The 21,167-nt window shown below is 43.4% G+C and overlaps 1 protein-coding gene across 1 annotated transcript in view; it reads right to left on the bottom strand.

The window, feature by feature from the left end:
• The window catches only part of fam172a (family with sequence similarity 172 member A), a 175,869-nt gene that overhangs the window by 53,081 nt on the left and 101,621 nt on the right, over positions 1-21,167 (bottom strand). Inside the window, exons 9-10 of the mRNA XM_049578705.1 lie at positions 9,813-9,929; positions 1,096-1,180 (exon numbers count right to left, since the gene is read on the bottom strand). Of these exons, the coding sequence (XP_049434662.1) occupies positions 1,096-1,180; positions 9,813-9,929 (202 nt within the window). The remainder of the gene's footprint in view (positions 1-1,095; positions 1,181-9,812; positions 9,930-21,167) is intronic.

The following is a 21,167-nucleotide window of genomic DNA, read 5'->3' as shown; positions in this document are numbered from 1 at the left end:
TATCTGCCCTGAACAGTGAAAACCGGGATTCATCCATGAAGAGAACACCTCTCCAACGCGCCAGACGCCATCGTATGTGAGCATTTGCCCACTCAAGTCAGTTACAACGACGAACTGCAGTCAGGTTGAGACCCCGATGAGGACGACGAGCATGCAGATGAGCTTCCCTGAGACGGTTTCTGACAGTTTGTGCAGAAATTCTTTGGTTATGCAAACCGATTGTTGCAGCAGCTGTCTGGGTGGCTGGTCTCAGACGATCTTGGAGGTGAACATGCTGGATGTGGAGGTCCTGGGCTGGTGTGGTCTGCGGTTGTGAAGCTGGTTGGATGTACTGCCAAATTGTCTGAAACGCCTTTGGAGACGGCTTATGGTAGAGAAATGAACATTCAATTCACAGGCAACAGCTCTGGTGGACATTCCTGCAGTCAGCATGCCAATTGCGCGCTCCCTCAAAACTTGCGACATCTGTGGCATTGTGCTGTGTGATAAAACTGAACATTTTAGAGTGGCCTTTTATTGTGGCCAGCCTAAGGCACACTTGTGCAATAATCATGCTGTCTAATCAGCATCTTGATATGCCACACCTGTGAGGTGGGATGGATTATCTCGGCAAAGGAGAAGTGCTCACTAACACAGATTTAGACAGATTCGTGAACAATATTCGAGGGAAATGGTCTTTTGTGTATGTAGAAAAAGTTTTAGATCTTTGAGTCCAGCTCACAAAAAATGGGAGCAAAAACAAAAGTGTTGCGTTTATATTTTTGTTCAGTGTAGTAGAATATAAAAAACACATATGGACATGTTACAAGATTAAAAACATGATTTTCATAGGAGGGGATCTTTAAGGAATCTGTAGTAATTATCTATCTACATTTTATTGATTTTTCAGTATATCCATGACTCTAAAAATCACCATTCAAAACTTCATCCACTATTGTAACTATACTACACACTGACAGTAGACCAAACACTTGGTTTAGCTAACACTGACACAGTACCTACTGCTTACATGTGGAATTCTGCTACATTTTGACCTACAATTACTGTGCCAATACTTCTAACTGTTGGAGTGTGTTCATACAGTTTGTTTAATACCTGCAGAGACTCGGGGGCAGTCTGGCAGCATGGGGTCCAGCGGTGTGTCCAGGGGCTCTGGACTCGATACCCAGTTACAACAGTGCTGTATAGGGAGAAGAGGAAAGGAAAGACATTGACAACTGAAAACTCTGTGGACAGATTTCACATCATATGCTATATGTGGCTCCTCCAAACACAATAGACTACTTATGGCATGTGAAGGGTTTGGGAAATGAGTAAGTGGCAACCAGCATCCTCCGCTATTCCTCCCACACACAAGAGGAAATATATGCTCAAAGACGGAAATATAATAAGGGAAGGGATTTGATGTAAAAATGTATGTCTTTTATCTTGATGCTTCAAACATATGGGTTTTTTTGCACTTTATGGATATATAGTAAGTTTAACTGAAAACTGAAAGAGATATTAGAAAGAAAAAGGAATGTGGTGAAAAAAGAGGAGAAAAATCATGAAGCAATGAGGAGACAAAGAAAAGGGGGACAGGTGTGGAGAAAAGGGGGAGAGACAATAATCGAGAAAGAGGTGTGTGTGTGTGTGTGTGTCTGAGTAAGGTGGGGGGAGAGAAAGAGAGAGAGACAGGAACAAGCAATTAAAAGCTCTGTGACATGTTGCTCAGACAGCTTGGCATTTGTTTGTGGTGGATAGCTGAGGCCTTCTACCATGGTGGATCAGTGGGTGCCCTGGGGGAGGGTGTCTGCCCAGCTTGCTGACCCATAACCCCCTGCAAACACCCCTAGTCCTCTCAAACCCCCTGTGGTTGACAACTCTACTGTCAGAAAGAGGAGAAGACCTCTTTATCCGGGTTTGTTGTCTTCATCTTCCTGTCTCAGTAGCGCCGCCGAGGGGTGGCCGGGAGGGCCACGGCCACCCTGACATAATCGCTTAACATATATTTATACACATACATAACACATTAAAAGAGGACTGTTGTGGAAAAATGGTAACTGTGCCAGTATAAGTCTGTGCACATCATTTTATTAGCAATATATCCTGTAAAATGAGAAACCAAAGTATCAGTATGTGATATCTTGACTCTCATTGGATATAGTTTTCAACCATCCTGCATGGGTCTACTTTGCAAACCCACACCATCCTGCACCTGTAAAGCTCAGTACCAGAGCCGACCTGTTACATGTAATTATCTTCAAGTCAAATCCGGACCCAACCCAACCTTTTAATAAAAGTTTTGTGACCCAACCCGTGATTAAACACACTGATTTGCTGTTACACCATTTTGTGTAATGTACAGTCCCATTCAGATGTGCAAAGCACTCGCTTAGTCAGCTCCCAATTGTTGTTGATGTGTGCAAAGTGACACAAGGTTAACCAATTTTGCGGAAATCATCTGTCCACATATCCAAAATAACGGCCTCATTGCTATCAGTCAGCTGCATCCTCAACTCCGGAATGATGTTTTGTCGAATGCTCTCTGCATATTTTGTCATGCTGCAGTGTGATACAGTTGTCAGATCAGGCAGAAGCTGCTTAATGTCCACACGGCCAGCTTGAGCACAGGTGACAATTTTTGTTCTCACCCACTGCCCATCTGCATTGAGCTCATTTTTACCTGTGCCTGTACCCATGACTTCACAGAAATATATTTTTTCGCTGGTTACTCAACAGGTACCCAACTCAATGTCTTATGTACGACAACAACATAACAGAGATTCAGTTATGGCTTTTGTTTTTGGTGTGCCACCCCAAGATTTTCAGTGGCCCCATCTGGCCACCCCTATGAAAAAATTCTGGGGGCGCCACTGTCTTGTCTGTGTCTTCCTACCTGCTAGATTGTTTCAGACACATCAGGGTTAAATCCAATGCACAATTAATAAACTGCATCAGTGCCACACTTCAAAACAACTGACAATTGCCGTGCTTTAACTTTTCATTCTCTGGGCCAACAGATGACAACATATCAAAGTGTGTTTTCCCTTCTGACCGTGCAATGTGGATTGGTATGCTGAGGCTTGTAAGGTTAGTACAAAAACAAGGGAGAAGGGAGAGAGGGAGGCTGAGAGGAATGCTTGGAGAAGACGTTCTCCAGATAAGATAAAAGTTCAATAGAAGAAAGAGAAAATGTAAAGAGATTAGAATGTGCAGCTGGCGTCCTTCTGAATCACTGCTTATCTGCCCTTGTTTACTTTCACCCTGGCCCCCTGACAGCCATTACAGTGTTGCACATGCTTGTGTGTGTGCGTGTGTGCGCCTGTGTGGGTCAGTGATTGCATTACGGGGGGTCTCCCAAGAAGTTGTGTAGCGTTGTGAACTCCTCAGACTCAAAGGCACATGCAAACACATGTGTTTTTGCATTTTTGCCCTCAGCAACCCTGACTCCCAAGGCCCCGTAAGAGGAGGGAGTAGATAGACAAATCTATGAAATGCCTCCCACTCCAACCCCTCCAAGAAAACACATACACACACTACATACATGCAAAAAAATTCAGGGGGGGTCACATCACACTTCTACTCAGCTGTCATCCCTCAAGTTAACCCCTCCACACAAACAGCCTACTCCCAGGCATGTTTATGTTTTTCTGTGTGAAAACTAAAGGTGCATAGGGACACTGATGCCAAATTGAGCTTGTCTTGGCAGTTACTTTTTTGTCTACATACATTTCTGCAGCTATGTCAAAGTAAATCTCTTCTGTTACTGTCTGCTTGACATGTATATTTTTGTCCCCCAGTGATTTATCTACTGTAAGCTTGGAGAAAAATACAGAGGCTCATTGTGAGGGATGATCATGATGAAACATCTGACCCATATACGCAAATCCTTAGCAGATATCAATTAGTAAACAAAATTCAGTTGGGAAAAGTGCACAACAAGGCCAGTTATTTAACTTAAGTTTGGCTCATGTGTGATTTATTCCAATCTAATCAAAATAAATAAAAATCAACTGAGGCACAAACTGAATCTGCCTCTTTATAAGTAGAAATGCCCTTTCACTCTTCTGCTTATATTTGAGTTCTTCAGCCTTGTCGATCAAAAGTGCTAGTCGTACAAGGAGTACAGAGGAGCCAAAGAGGTTGAAGAAAGATCGGCAGAGAGATGAAGGGGGATGGAGGGGGGGAGTACTGGGGGGGGTTTAGTGTCGGGAGAAGACGACAAGTCATCTTGGTAAACAGTGGCATATTGTGTATTTTTAGATCCTTTGCTGTGCCCTAGATGTGCTCTCCTCTGAGCCTGGGCTTGAGGGCAGAGCAGTGTAGAGCAGCACAGAAGCAGTGGGGCTCCTTGACTGCTACATCAAGTGTCTCATTGTATCTCCTTTAATTCATTCAGTCTGTCTGGAGGAAGATGTCAGCTGGGCTGTGGAGCAGTAGGCTGAAGGCGGCTGGAGAGAGGCGAAGGAGGGGAGTCTTTCAAAGGGCCCTCCTCCCTCCCCCTTCACCTCCACCATCACTACCAATAGATGCGGGGAGGCCGGGGTTTGAATAGATTTGTCAAGGCAACAACACACATGTGCACGCAAACTCACACGCACACATAGCACACACAGCCCCAGTGCTGTGGGAGACCGCAGGCATAACAGCAGTCACATAAAGGCAAGGCCTGCTGGCTGGGATTAGAGGAGGGCGACGTGACAAAAGGATGGCACATCGCATCGGCTGCCTCTGACGCATAGCATCATCACTTCAAGCAGCTCGCCCGCCGATCAATGGTGCCATTGAACTAAAGGCAGACAGAGAAACAAACATGTAAACAGATTTGACTCTCCCCCCACCTCTGCTGCTCTGTGTATGTGTGTCTGTATGTGTGTGTCTGTCTGTCTGTGTTTGGATTTGTGCTAGATATGAACTCATTCATGTACTACTGCACACACACCGTAAGACATATTGTTGCAGAGTGCTTTTTGTTTCACTTAAATCCAAGCAGCAACCTCGGGGGCTGAAAAATGAAGTCAGCGTGAGGTGCCAAAAACTGCAGTTACATGAATGGCCACTTGAGGCTGGCTCTAAAAGTGAGTCAATCTCCACTGACCCTCATGTTATGTCTCTATAGCTAATTTTGTTATTCACGACTAACTGTACAGTGGGTGAATTTTTATATAACTCATCTATAAAATTCTATAAAGGCTAATGTTAGGCAAAATTAAGGACAAGGCTGCTTTCAGCAACAGGCTGTCTGCGAGGAGTCACTACAGTCTATGTGTCAGCTCCACCCCCTCATCAAATACAGTCACTTCTGGCTCCAAAAATCCAAGATGGTGACTGCCAAAATGCAAACTCAAGGCTTCAAAATGGGAGTCTACAATCCAGTGAATGATGTCATGGTGGCTATGTCCATTATTTTTATACAGTCTATGATTAAATCCCATCACCAACATTATGCAGAAACTAAATTCTAAAAGATCCTTAAAAAGCGGTGAGTTACAGGCCAAGAGCTAAGTGCTAAAGCTAACCATTAAGCTAAAAGTATGCTCTAGGGGGGTGTAAAAGATGTCTTCTTTTTATGTGTATATGTATGTGTGTGTGTGAGAGAGAGAGTGTGTGTGCAATCCACCACCTGCTGCCTTCTGCAAGTCGCAGTGGAAGCCAGCCTGCTTCTTTCACATAAACAACAGACACACACACACACACACACACACACACACACACACACACACAAATATGCACACACACACACACACACACACACACACACACACACACACACACACACAGGCTCAGAGAGTAATGGACACAAAACACTGCACTCAGCTGATGGCAGGGTGATTTAATGGAGCCTTCACAAGGACCAAATAGGTCTCTCATAGGTGTCCATATCCACTACACAGTCAAGTGTCACAGGAATACACACATGGAGCCTTTAAAAAGGGATGTGTAGTTCCTACCTTCCAAAGCTGCATCAGAATAACGTGACACACTACAAACTCATGTTTGGCCAGAGTTCACTAACAGATTTGTATCGTCACAATAAGTACAAAACAGCTTTATAAAGACTACAAAATAAGTTGCATAATTTTCTTACTGTTTTTGGAAATTAAAGATCTGAATGCAAATATTAAGCAAAAAATATGTGGTAAAACAGTATCTTCACCTCTCCATAGCACTGAGTCCCATGATAGAAACTCTGTGCTAAGTGTACAAAAGTCTCCTAAACCATAACACACATGACAGCCTGCAACCTAACTTCTCAGAAAGTAGTCCTGAGTATCAATTTTTGCTCACTCTCTCTGTGTCTGTCTCTCTCCCACCTCCTCCAGTAGCTGTATAATCTCTATGGATTAGGATGGTTTATTCATGACCATAGTGTACTCTGTATGTGAGTGTGTGTGCATGTGTGTATGTCTGTGTGTGCGTGTATGTGTGTGTGTGCTCTGGGCAGGCCACTAGAGTGTGACAGCAGGCCAGCACAGTGACAGGAGACACCTTGGAGACTGTGACAGGCTGCCAGCTGTACACCATCATTCGCATTTCTCTCCCTTACTCACTTCTCCTCACTATGCTACTCATCTATCTCCACATACATCTCTTCATCTTCTCTCCTCCATCTGTATTCACTCCATTCATATCCTACCTGTCTTTTTGTTTTCCTTTTCCACAGCTCTAACCTGTGGTTTCTCGGCGGCAGTCAACGGGATCTAAATAATTGAACGTTTCCCATACTTTATTTCTTTTTCTGTCTCAGTCAATGGATGGAGTCTTTCTACCTCTGTCTCTGCTTATTTCCTGCCTTTTTTTATATTTTCTCTTACCTTCACTCTATATTTTGTCTTCAGGCAGTGACGTCAGTTGCCCCTCGTCTGACCCATTTGGTCTGTATAACCTGGCCCAGCAGGCGCTGATCTCTAAATCCTATCTCTTCTTTTTTACTCGCCTCTTCTCATCGCTCCATCCTACCATCCAGTGACCTCTTGAACCCCGGAGGGAGGGAATTATCTTTGTCCGAGGAGAACAGAGCAGTGCACTGCTGGGGTGCCTCGACCTCACATGCACCCACTCGTACGGGCACCCACATTTATACACCACCCAGGGCATTATGCAGGTTCAGTGCTAGCTCCCCTCTGTGATGTGCAGCACCTTCTGGGCTGCCCTTCCTGTGTGTGTGTGTTGTGTATGCCTGAATTTTAGTGTGCAATGCAACTGTTGTTCATGTTGAAGTTTGAGCTGTGTATGGTCGTAGATATACAGGAACCCCAGCCAGGTCAAAAAGATATTTTTTTTAAATGCCAAAATAACTCCAATATGCATTTATTTGGAAATCAGTGATTTGCATTTGTGTGAGAGTCAGTGTTAGTTTTTAATGTGATATGCTGTCATCACAGACTCTGTGCTTCACTGAGGGTGGTGCTTTGCCTGTCCACACCTACACCGAGTAGAGCATGGAAGAGGAGAGGCAGGTGAAGTGAATGTTACTCGAGTTGATGACAACTCGTTAATTTTACACACAATAAAAGCAAGTCCCAAAAAAACCAAGGATGGAAAGACATCGACCACTCCAAACATCTGAAAATCAAGCTAAAATTTCTGTGTTTAAAGCATGGCCTAACCCGAATTTGGCGACAGTGGCGAGGATGCTAGCACCTGTCTGCTGATACAGCTGCACTGCTGGGAGAAGCACAGCAAGACAGGGTTTGATCCATTTGCATTTGCACTACAAGACCGATATTGGTTAGTTTAGCAGCAAAAGTAAGTAAAGATGTGTAAATGTAAACATGTATCTATACCTGTATAGAAATGTTAAAAAGAGGCACTGTATGCATCTATTGTCGAGGACTGTGTGTGCTTGAGTGTCTGTGTTTTGCACTGAACCAAAAACTGCATGGACGTGCACTGTGTGATCATTCAAAGCCAAACATCAGGAAACTGAGCCAGTGATAGAAAGCCCTGGATCATTAGCATATTGGGTGGAACACAAAGGGAGTCTGACCTTTTGGTGGAACCGCTGCACATACACCGCGTTGGTTTCTAATGTAAATGAATAGGGACAGATTAGATTTTGGATTCACCTCAATCCTCATGCTGACCCGGGGCTTGTTAACTAGCACTGCCATCCATGCCCAGAAGCCAGCGATGTGATGAAATACTGAATTGAAGTTTTGAAAATACAAAACAATATTATTGTTAGTTCCCCCTTCAATCTCTATCAGATGTTAACATATCCAAAAAACATGTATATCTCATCTATGGCATTTATCATTAATAGCTGTCTTCATCTGACACTACATTAGCAAAGACAGAAAATGTCAAAACACTTTTGTGTTAAAACACTGTGAGTACCAATTTTTCTATCAGTGACGTGGTGAGGATAAAAGGCATCGACATAGTTTGCTTTCCTGATAATTAAGTTAAAGTTAATTTGGGTTTCAAAAGATAAAACACATTTTTTGTTGATGTTAAATAAAACTGAAGTAATGATTTACATAATGATTTTAATGGTCCCTGAGAGAAATACACAGTATAAACATTGTTGGAATTAGCAACAAGTAATGAGCACTCTTTTAGAATAGTGAGACCTAAACTGCTTTGGTAAGTTAGAGAATTAAGAATTTAAGGAAAAGAGGGAGAAAAAAAACGAGGTTGAAAGCAAAATAAATCTAGAGTTTGTTAAATCTATAAATCTACACATTTCCTTTTAAATTTGCTTTTGTTGTATCATTGAGAAGGGCATAGCATAGCATAGGTGTGTTACTGTTTCCCTCTAGAAAAATGCCCTTTAATTAGGTGGGCTCCTCTCTTAATTCAGCCAAAAAAGGACCATGGGTTAATGAGTACGAGAGAGAGTGAATCCTTGCCTGTCCCCTTACTCTGACTGGACAAAGAAGGTTATTTCAGATTTATTGTTCTGGGTAATCATCACAAATAGAAAATCACTTAACATTCCAATTATGCTGTGTCCCGAACATCCCTTAGATGAATCAAAAATAGGAAATGCCAGACAAGGAGAAGGGGGCCAGTGCAACCTTGAATCCCCACCACTCAAACTAGCATACATACACATTCACAGACAAGTAACACACACTCGAGCGCACAAACTAAACACACACACGAAATTGGAGATGACAGAAATAGCAAAAACAAAAGGCAAGGGATATAAAAGAGGATGTAAGACAAATAAAGGTATGGTGTGTGTGTGTGTGTGTGTGTGTGTGTGTGTATGTGTGTGTGTGTGAGTGCATGACATTTGCATCCCTGGCTCTCAAGCAGCTCTGGTCTTGGATGGTCCTCATCTGTATGTGCATACTGAGTGAGCCCAGGTGCTGCGTATGGCGCAGAGGTCACACCAGAAAGGGCAAGTGCTAAAATGAAGCTAACACAAATGCACATGTGCACGTGCATTCTATCTCACACGCTTACCCACGAGCACATATAAACACATGCATGCATGCACATATGCATGCCCAGCCGCGTACACACGCACAAGCGAGGGTTGACTGTCTTAGTTATTCATTGACATGCACCCAGGAAGAAAAAAGCGGGGGCAAGTTTTAAAAAAAAAAAAAAAAAAAAAAAAAAAGACAGGGAGGGAAAACATGCAAACAATGGTTCTCTATGACTTCTAAGGCTCGGTGTTGGTCAGGGGTACCTGTGAAGGTCAGAGGGGTTGTGCGGGAAGAAATCAGAGAGGAGCGAAATCTGAAAGACCTCAGCTCACGGCTGGGTGAATATACATGATAAGATGGGAGCTCAGGAATGGACCCCTGTGCAGTTTACAGCGTCTTTGTTTGCCTTCCATTTGTGTGTTGTTTGCGCATATGTGGTTGTTTCACCTGCTGCATCCAGTCCTGCGTGCCTTTGCTGGTCTCCTGTAGCCAGATGTTGTGAGCAGAGTCAGTCAGAGCCACGGCACACACTCTATTCTTCACCTGCATTTCCCTCTGATTCATCTGCCACAAAAAAGCAAACAAATTTGTGTTAGTCAGCCTTGCAGCATGTTAATGACACAATCACAATTAATGACAACAATTTGTTTCAGACAAAAGAGAGACCTTAAGCTTAAAGACATACAATAGCCTCTTTAGAGGAAAAAAAAATCTTCTATTTGATTGCATATACGTGAGTAAAATTATTTAATATGGCATACCCACTGTGTCAGTAGATACTTGCCTAATAAAAAATGTATTCCCTGTCCATCACACTGTCAGCCTACTCCCCGGACCACGATAGCACTGGCCCAGTGGACAGCGAATACAGATTCAACCTGGTGTATAGCATAATGTTATAAAGTGAAATATGAAAGAGCTGCTCCACCATAGCGTGTCCTTGTCACGTTCTGTGCAAATGTCCTTCCCTGTGCACGTTCAAATACCTCTGTCCCCATTCGTAATACCCTTTCCCTTCACATGTCACAGAGAATGTGGCTTCGGCGGGCCCGTCTTCCTATTCCCCTCTGAATGTCAACGCCAAGGAAAATGTCACGCAAAGGACTTGTTACCGCACTACAATAGACTTCCCACACCGCTGGTCCCACCCCAAGGAGTACCGTAAGCCAGGCCCTGGGAACGAGCCGTTTCACTCTGCTTTGCTTTAAGATAAAACGGGAAGAAAAGAGAACAGGACTTGCAACAATAGGTTAACAATCACTTACTGTATAGGTTTCGTGAAGCTGGGAAAGAGACTGGTGGACTGGGTAAAGGCACAGAGCTGCACAATAGCCCTAAGTTTGGTGATACACTAATCAACTACACAAGGCACTAAGGCCACACAGACCAAATTTTAACTACATTAAAGCTTCATCTTAAGTGTCATCTAGGGGAAGAAAAAACTTGGCGTTGTCGTGGACTACTGGACTTGTGTGGGGCTTAAAATGATGATGGTGTTTATGGCTTGGAGCTTGAGAATAAGACCAGCACTTCAGTGGGAGATCGAGGTAATGTTAAAGCCAAGGCAGGGACTGGAATATCAGAGCTTAGGTGGTGCTTGCATGTAAAGACAGGATAAATATTGGGCTATAAAAGTCCAACTGTAATAAAACAAAATAGAGCTGTGACTGGAGTCCAAAGCTATGGTTTGGGAGGGTTTAAGCTGCTGCTAATATAGATCTGAGCCTGACACTCAGACAGGGGGCTGAGGCTGGAGAAATTACTCATCTTATACACGTTCACAGACAAGTAACGCCGGCCATCTACAGCCAGCGAGATTGGCTGTAGGTTGGCTGTGCATCAAAATGACGGTGGGCATTTGAATACATCTTCCCTTGCCCAGCCAAATTAAAGTGGGAGTGTATAGAGATAAATTGAATCTATTAAGGCGCTAAGGACTCATACATCATACAGCTGATAAGGCTTCCACTGGAGCGTCTTCACCGGGATGGAGGATAGAGCAGACTGAGAGGGGAGGTACGACCATAAGCATAAAAAAAAAAAAGTGCACAACTGTAGAGATAGACAACAAAAGAAGACAGACGCTGCACATGTATGCACAGACACATTCGATCGCTCACACAAAATCCTACAGACTCACACACACACACACGGAAACACACTCCTCTCTGTACTCCCTCCTCATCCACGCTTGGTTGAAAAGCTTTCCTCTGGCAGAACTGGGCCCGTGGGAGTAGCAAAGTCAACCTTTTAAAACTGGAGGTGTCAGTCAAGGTCCTGTTTTCTGGCGCTAGCCAAACGGGCCAGTCCCTGAGTATAGGGGCTGCTAGCAGAGGCCAGGAAACAGGAGACAGTGGACTGACTGCCCATGGAAAACGCTAAGCACATGACTTCAGACCAGTCAAAAACATCACCCAAGTCTGGGCAGAAAGCTGAATTTTTTTTTTTCACTTTCCGAGTGGATAAATAGGCCTCCACTTGCTCCTATTGGATGCCCCTTAAAACATCTGGGTCCAACTTTTTTTTTGCATTTTTTTAATGGAAAATGTACTTTACATGAGAATGGTTCACTGGATATCACTGCTACATTAAAAGTGGAACTGAACTTTAATAAAATTGGTAACTGATGCCAAAATAAACTATTTTTGTGTGTGGGTACGCACTTCATTGTGTGCATTTGTTAGCAGGAATGACTGTGCGCAGATATGAGAGCACTGCTCAACAGAGGGGCAGTTTGCCGTAGATGCAAGTGTATGACAGACAGCGGTTAGAAAAACATAAAGGGATGTACAAAGAAAGAGGCACAGCTGGTAAGGTGGGAGTGAAGCTAGGTTGTGGATGATGCTGGATGGATACGTCTGGAACTTAAATACCGGACTTAAGTATTTAGACAGTGCATGATTAATCTTGCGTAGACAGACTGTCTCATCAAGCAGACGAGTGACGGGAGAAAATGTTTTTCAAGAAACGGGATAACAAGACCTTTGGAAATCCTAACACAGCCATTCAAACTGATTACATTCAGCACCTCTGAATGCTTTTTCGGAGTTAAAACCAAGTTCTCCCTCGCTACATTTTACTGGTTTGAAATACAACAAAAAACTACTTTGTCCCTGCCCTCCTTTAACAAACTTCTCTGCTCAAGTTTCGCTGTGATTTTCTATTCAAAGACAGTGTTTTATTTTTTCTGAAATGAGGAAGGGCGGAAATAAATCAGCAACTTTCACCAAACAAAGTCTGTTTTCCTGATGACGTCTTAACCAGAGATTAAAGACCAAAGAACTCCATCTCCCACCACTGGCTATATCAATCACCCCTTCTGACAGCTCTCATTGCCGCAATGCCTACACACATATGGTAGGCTGTGGTAACAGTTGGGGTAATAGGTTGACAAATAATGACTCCAGGAGAGAGTGCTCTCTGCAGTGTGGCCTTCAACCACAATGATTTTGACACCACTGGGTCCCATGTTTCACAAGCCACAATGACAACTGTGGTTAGCTGCATGATGAAAGCTAGATCTAAGCATGTCCATGTCTTCTGCTAGGTGGGTGATACTCATGGTTAACTTTAGAAACCAGTTACCATAAAGCCACATGCTCCCAAGTGGGTAGTCATGTTAAGCCGTCTCATCATGACTCATCATGTTATAATTTTTTACACCATGTTAGCTTGTGTGTTAGTGTTAGCCATCTTTATCCAGAATGTTAAATGTGCTAATCCACTATGTAACCGCAGACTGCAGCTTTAACAAGGAAACAGGCCAGCTGTTGTGATCAGTCTTGTATCGGACAGGGAAAATAGGAAGAGAAACATGTGGAAATACTTGTTGAGTTAAAACCAGCACACAGATGTTGAGACATTTGCCGCCTCTCTGCTGGCCTTTCCTTTAACGCTAAAGCAGCTGGATATGCTAAGTTAAGCTCGGGTGGGGGTTGGACATGGGAGGCTTGTGTGTAAAAATTTTTGAAGAAAAGGGGAGCAAAGAGGCAGAGGATTATACGAGGAAGGTGAGTGGATATCAAGAGTAGTATACTAGGAGGAAAAAGGAGGGAATGAGAAGAGAAAGAAGACAGATGAGAGACAGACAGGCATATGTGCACAACAAAGAATATTTATGAATGCTTTATTGATCCCCATGAGGAAAATTCTCTTTTCCCTTGGCCCACTTCACAGCGAGATCAGACCACAGGGTCGGCTTCAGAACAGCATCCCTGAAGCGAGTGGGCTTTCACTGTCTCTAAAACATAAGTAGAAGCTTAAGCTTAAGTGGAAATGATGCGTCCCATCACAGGGGTCTGAACCGAAGTCCTCAGTCTCAAGGGCGGCGTCCTTACTCACTGGAGCACCTTGATGAAATGTTTATTACAAGTCTGATGCATTTCATCTATCTTCTGTACCACTAGAGGCTTATAAAAATCGAATTCAATGAAATTACCAAGGCCATTTTCATAATTTAGCGCCACAAAAAGAAAGGTGTAAAAGAAATTTCTTAACCCATTTCTAACACGCTGTTTTTAAACACATTCCCTCACTGTGATTTGGATTTAATTTGACCGCAGCTACACATCACGCTCACATTCCTCTGAGCCATGATAACAAAGCTGAGTCACAACTGATGATGCAGACTTTGAGTTCACCCTCCAACCAATATACATTCAAACTCTGGATGAACTATGAAATCCTTCTCCCTCTTTCCCCCCCTTCCTCTCTGTTTCTTCCTCATAAACCATTTCTTTTCTGACTTCTCTGCAGAGGGTCTGGTTGCTATAGAGACCCGCAAACATCACAGATTTCTGACCCCCCGGTTGGCACAATTCTACTAAATCCAGCTTTTCACAAGCTCTATGAAATAGCCATCCCCTCCGCATTTGGAGCCACTCAAACACACGCACACACGGAGACTTTCCTCTAACCTCTGTATCTTGTACCTGACCTCTCACATGGCCCTCAGCAAAGTACAGTGTTTAGCTCTTTAAGCTGTTTCCTGCTACAAAGCCAGCTAATTGCTAGACTTTTTGTTGTGCATAATCTTATTTTCACCACTGACGAAGAATGTGATATGCGATGGGTGTGTGTGTGTGTGTGTGTGTGTGTGTATGTAAGTGAGGGTGTGCGCATGAAGGAGGGAAGGGGGAGCATATTAATCATGTTTATTTATCTGGACGAGGAGTTGAAATAAGCGACGAGACATCATTTAACAGCATGCTAAGCTAATCTCTGGTCGAGATAAATACTTCATTTCTCTCCTCTCCCCGTGACGCTCCCTTGCTCGCGACTGCTCCGCTGACGCTACATCTAAACACCGGCAATAATAAAGACAATTATTTAGGCCTTTGATAATTATGTGTCAAAGGCAGCGAAAGCCACTAGATAATTGGGAGAAAACTGAATGGTAATCCACAATGGAGATCCCCGTGGGGAGACAGGCAGACTTATCCCTAGAAAGAATGCAGAGCGAGAGAAAAGAGAGAAACAGCCAAAGACATAAAGATGAGAGCTCTTTAAGGGGCCTTGCTCACTGTCAGATAGTCAATGTGAAAAGCCACAATTATACATAGAGAGAGAGTGCGAATAGAGAGAAGCAAACAAGAGGAAGGAAAACAAGGGATAGAGAGAGAATGACAGAAAATGAGTGAGAATGAGGAAGAGGACAAAATGTTGAGCGCTAGTGGGAGTGAGCAAAGACTGAGCAGAGGCCAAGGGGAAGGAGGAGAGAGAGAGAGAGCGAGCGAAGCGCCCCGTGACGATGCCAGTCAGAGACGAGGCTTATAATGTGGCTGCGCCATGCACTGCCAACAGCCACAGATAATCTAGGACTACCCACTGAGCACTGAAGCACTGCTTAAATATTTGATTGATTAACTGTCCTGTTGCTGCCAGAGAGTAAGAGGAGAGCATCAGAGAAGCCAGGGCGAACACAGAAAAAACAAACAAACATGTATGCGGGTGCACACCGGAAGGTTGGAAAACACATGGCGCAGACACACTAACACATACACCCCCATAAATCCCTACACGCCAACATTGGAACAGGAGCACAAACACAAACACACACAGACATGTACACATTGCGAGCATGTGTAGAGTCGGCAAAGACAGTGGCAAGGGCTGGAAAAACAAACATAAAGGCTGACTGATGCTCTGGCAGTGATTTTCTTTCTATCATAAATCAATAAGGACAATAGACTCGTGGATCAACAGTGGTTAAGTTCATGATCCTCATCTGGATTTGGCTTTTAACGACTGCGGGATTCACCACAGAGATGATGTCAGTGTGCGTTGTCTCTTATTCCTACAGCATGTGTGTATGACTGCATGTTGCTTGCAGCTGATCTTGGGTCATACAGGATGGATCGGAGTGGGAGTGCAACGTGTTCAGCTACTCTACCTACACTGCCTATGACACACACACACAAACACACTCATCCCTGTTCGTCCCTGGCTGTGAAAACACAGGCAGCTGGCCCCCCACGCTCCGACACCCTCCACAGGAAGAGACAACACCAGCGCTTCCTGTGGCTTTGAAGCAGCGGTCCCAGGTCCCCTGTCGGTCCCCAGTTTCCTTTGTCTTAACCGCAGGAAGGAAGCCCTCTCTAGCACGAGGCCACAGGGCCCTAGGGAGCGAGAGGGAGTGTGTTTGTGTGTGTGTGTGTGTGTGTGTGTGTGTGTGTGTGCATCTTTCAGTGGTGTGGGAGTGTGCAGAGGTTTTGCTCACTGAGGTCACATGCATTTACAGGGTTTTTTTCCCCCCCTCTGACTCTCCAGCGCATGAACTCTGGTCATGGTGAGGGTGTAGAGAGGGAGGGCGAGAGAGAGGAGAAAACTGCAATAACTTCCTCCTCTCTTTCCTTTTTCCTGTCACGGCTGTTCTCCACATGCATGATGGAGGGAAGAAGAGGGAGAGACAGAGAGAGAAAGGGAGGATGGTGGGTGGAGAGACAGGGTGAGACTTTAAAGGGTGAGGAGGGGGCATTGCTGGATTGTGTGAGTGACAGCACCGGACACAGGGTAGTGGGAGGTGGTGTATGGCTGTGTACGTGTTGGGGAGGACTCCATGTGTGTGTGTGTGTGTGTGTGTGTGTGTGTGTGTGTGTGTGTGTGTGTGTACAGCTACAGATACACACCAACAAGTGGGGGCGGTGAGGAAAAGGAAGGCCAATAAATATTTACTGACACAGCAGAAGTGGAGAAGGGGTGTCCACTGGTGGAAACAAAAGGCAGAGGATGAGGAGCGGCGTGCCAGGAAACCTGCCGGCTGCGGGCGCTGCGCCCTGCTTGTGCCCACATGGAAAACAAGAGGAAGACAGGAAGGGAGGATGAAGGAGAGACAGAGAGGGCAAGGAGGATGGGATGGAGGGAGGGAATTGGGGAGGGACGAATGGGGTTGTGGGTAAGGGAGTGCTCATAAACAGCAGTCTGGTGCAAAGCAACTGTTGTTTCTTCAAGACGAAGTTGAGTAAGAGTTTTACAGAGTGAGGGCGTTGGTTTGTGCAATCATACATTTATTTATTATTTCAAAATGTAAAAATTTACATTACTATCTCAACTTACCCTGCTTTCCTGTATGTAGCTCAGTGAATCTCTCTTCACATTTGTCCACATAATCAGACGCAATTTCCCATGTAAATCTTTTCCTTCCTGCTAGTGATATATATATTTCCATAAAATAATAACGAGTCCCTGAAAAAACACTTGAATTCCTATCGGTTTTCACTTGACAGACAACTCTTTTATTGCAAAGACATTACAGTCAAATCACTCAGACTCGCACACCCGAGCAGATGCTCCAATGTGTAGCAGCATTTTATATTTTATAGTTACCACAACAGAATTCAATTAATTTCTAATTAACATCATCTGCACAGTGGTAAGTGTTAATGATATTAACTCCCAACAGTTTGATCAATTTACATTTCTGTCACAATTAAAGGCTGTTGCTCGAGCTATATCAATAATATCCCTATAATGTTCACATTGAAATGATATTGACACAATTAAGAAAGTGGACAGGGGAAGTTTTGTAACATTAGTAGTTAGGGATGTTCATATATTGTTTGGCGACAGCAATTACAGAAATTCTCCAAATGGTAATTTCTAATTAGGCAGCATTCCTTAACGAAGTGAAATTACGGCATGGCGACTAATTAAAGTCTTGTGTTAATTGGAATACATCTTAGTTAAGAAAACCAGCACAAGGTACGGTGGGCAACATCTTCATCATTCCCAAATCAACTGGCCATATTAGCGGCTTTGGTCTACAGAGTGAATTGAGAAAGTTACTTTTGCGCATTGGATACAGGCTAGGCCTCATTGTCACCACTCGCCTTTTCCTCTCCCTCTCTCTCCCTCTGAAAGTGCTTCTTTCTTGTCTTTCTCCCTGTCTCCCAACCCTCCGGCAATGCTGTAAAATAGAAACCTAACCTCAATATTTTCCCTCACGGTGCTGGGACTTGCTGGCCCATTAAATTCCCCTTCCCATGTGTCAGCTTGCACATTTCCACCATGAAATTTTCGTATAATTAAACTTTCTTAATGATTTATAAGCTATAATAATAGCCGTAAGTATTTCAGAGCAGGTTAAAGGGACAGCCTTTAAGTGCACGCCGGGGGATGACCCTGTTTTAACATAGTTTCGGATGGGTGACTCTCGGCTGGAGACGAGGATGGATAGGGCGAGGGAGAATGGGAGTGACGGAGGGAGGGAGCAAGCGAGAGGGCCTAACAAGGGTGGGTGGAGGAGGAGGCTGAGACCTTTGTGTCGTAACTCAGGGTGATACTGACATCGAGGAGAACCAAGGGCTCCCTGAACCCTGGCAGGGAGGAGACAGCTTACCACTGACAGACAGGGAAAGACACACGCATGCAGAGCAGGCAAATACAGCAACAGGGAGAGACTTAGAGACTGACAGGAAGACGTAAACCCTGAGCTGGCGGAGTGAAAGGCAAGAAAGACACAGGTATAAAGAGACAGAAAGCAACTCTGAGCATCAGATGAAACTGTAGTTGGATAAAATAAATCATGAAGAAACACAGACAGCAGAATATAATGAGACAAAGAAAACAGATTCTATTCAATAAACACACACTAATAAACAGACAAAGTTTACTGTAAAGCACTGCTGGAGTCAATGTCTAAATGATGTGCACAAACAGTTTGCGTGCATGTTCTGGGGCACACACACACACACACACACACACACACACACACACACAGATGTTTGCTCTCTGCTGCCTCTCTGACGGCGAGGCTGATATGATTGCCACTTAGGAAATCAGTGTGTTTTCACACCACTCTCAGCTCTGCCAAAGCTAATGTGTTAAATATCCATTGGGTACTGCTGTCCATTTCTGAGACACACACACACACACACACATGCGCACACACATGCGCACACACACGCGCACACACACGCGCACACACACGCGCGCACACACACACACACACACACACACACACACACACACACACACACACACACACACACACAGCCTTAGGGGCTGATAAACACTGATTCCTTGTACTAACTGAGCCCACAGTTGGTATCCAAGCCAAAATTTCTAAATTGGGGTGCAGTGAGAAAATTTCAACAAGCTATGATGTGGAATTTTCACTCAGTTCTTCTAAATTTGTTGTGAGGAGGTTTAAGTAGAGCTAAATTTTAACTATTGTGTGACTTTTTCCACATTTCTTGTTGTTATCAAGAAATTCCCGTTTCTTGATGTTGTTGTTGTTTTTTTCTTTTAATACATCACTGTTGTGGACAAATTCAATTTCATACTACACAAATCAACACGTGAAGTCCAGCTACTGAAAGTGTTTTGAAAAGGTGGAGTCTGCTAATAGCGAAATCTACCAAATATCTCGGTGGACTGTTTTTCACCTTAGCTGTGAATGGGGGAGGAGAAGAGAAGGAAAATGAAACAAAAACAACAAATCTGGAGGCGCCTGCTGCTCTGCACATTACTGGCAAATCAGGTGTGTGAGCGAGTGTGTGTATGTGTTTGGTGTGTGTGTGTGTGTGTGTGTCTGTGTGTGTGTGTGCGTGTGTGTGTCCCTTCAGGGCTGCAGGAGTTGGATTCTGTTTTGTTTAAACTTCCAGGGCCACTCGACCCATCTCTGAGTGAGAATCCGCTCATGGACAAACCAAAAAAAAAAAAAAAAAAAAAAAAAATTAGGGGATCTGGGGGGGAGGAGAGGTAAAAGACAGTGCTAATGAAAGTGACAAAGAGAGTGTCCCTCCTTTCAGTTATCATCCTCTGCTCCTTCATATTTGCTCGTCTCCTGTGCTGTGGGGCAAGGGGGAAAGAGAGAGCCCCAGAAATGGGCAAAAAAAAAAAAAAAAAAAGAATAGAAAAAAGAAAAAGCAGGCTCTGTGATCCCCCTGCACTCAAAGGAAGGAGAGAGTAAGGGAGGGGAAACTACAGAAGGCCAACTGAAATTAATGGAAATATATAACAATCTGAAATTAACTTCTCATTGCCACTAGCCATGATTTAAAACAGCTTTTTAACGAGAGGAAAGATGAGTCAGAAAAGAAAGAGAGGGAGAAGGGGTTGAGGCCATATTACAAATTGGACAGGCTGGAGGAAGCTACAAGTTAATTTGCCCCATCATGTAAAAACTTTGCAGTTCTCAAGGCACACTCACTTAAATTATTATTTTTATGTCCAAATTAATCAAGACAGAAGACTAAAGGATTAAAAAATAATACTAATGAAGAGTGTAAGAAAACACAAAGCAATTCAATTAGCCAGTGAGACTGGCAGGGTAGAAGGAAAAAATAAACCCACACCATGTACCTGAATTGTATCACAATGTTCCGATGGACCAGATTTAACAGCAAAACACTTTCCCTTCTAACTTTAAACACAAATTTAAATAGTAAAAGATAGTCCGAAGTTAAAAACAAAAATTAAAACTCTGGCTTTTATTCAAGAAAGAGAAAAAAGTGTAAAAAAGTAATAAAATAATATCTAAATTAATGAGATACCGCACATTGACGTTCAAATAGATAAAATAACATTTCTAATGAATTGTTATCATTATAATACTTATTATGCTGTTGTGTAAAGCAGACGCTGTATTTTGAATAAAACATAAGAACATTTCCATGTGTACGTAGTAATAATTTACTTTTGTTATTCTAACATTTTATTTTGTAGTTTATTAAAATAATGTGCCCAACAACCACAATATACTTTAAAGTACATAATGAAATCACCACAGCGAATCCCTTAATGAATTAAATGTAAAATCTGTAAAAAGTAGTCCACCAGTTGAAGTGCTTTTCAAGTGATATTATTGATTAAAAACAAAGCCTGAGAGAAGAGTGAGGAACACACACACACACACAAACACACAAGCACATACAGGGTGTACACACACACACACACACGCAATTCAGTATAAAGTATATTATTAATCTTGTAAAAAAAAAAGCAATTAAATCAAAGTGGTATAGAGCCTGAAGCTATGAGGACTGTCAATTCTGCTGGAAATGCCACAGAAGATTACAGTTGGGTTTGTGGATTCCATGAACCCTTTTTTTGATTAGGGAGTCAATTATTTCTCATTACTGAAGATGCTATTTCGGAAAAAGACCTTGTCAGTCAATCATGCAAAAAGTCCTCGAAAAAGCGTGAATAAACCATTAAAGAGAGAGGCGGATGGTGGGGGTGGGGGGAAAGCACGCTGACCCTTTTCCCCACCCAAACTCCTACTTGTAGTCAAATTACCTTTTTAACTATTACACCTCTGTCAGGTCTTTGTCAGCGTATGGTAATTAGGGCCTTCAGTGG

The sequence above is a fragment of the Epinephelus fuscoguttatus genome, linkage group LG6 (assembly GCF_011397635.1).
Source record: "Epinephelus fuscoguttatus linkage group LG6, E.fuscoguttatus.final_Chr_v1".
Classification (NCBI taxonomy): domain Eukaryota; kingdom Metazoa; phylum Chordata; class Actinopteri; order Perciformes; family Serranidae; genus Epinephelus; species Epinephelus fuscoguttatus.
Note: the sequence above shows the minus strand (reverse complement) of the source record. Positions and strands in the feature narration are given on the sequence as shown.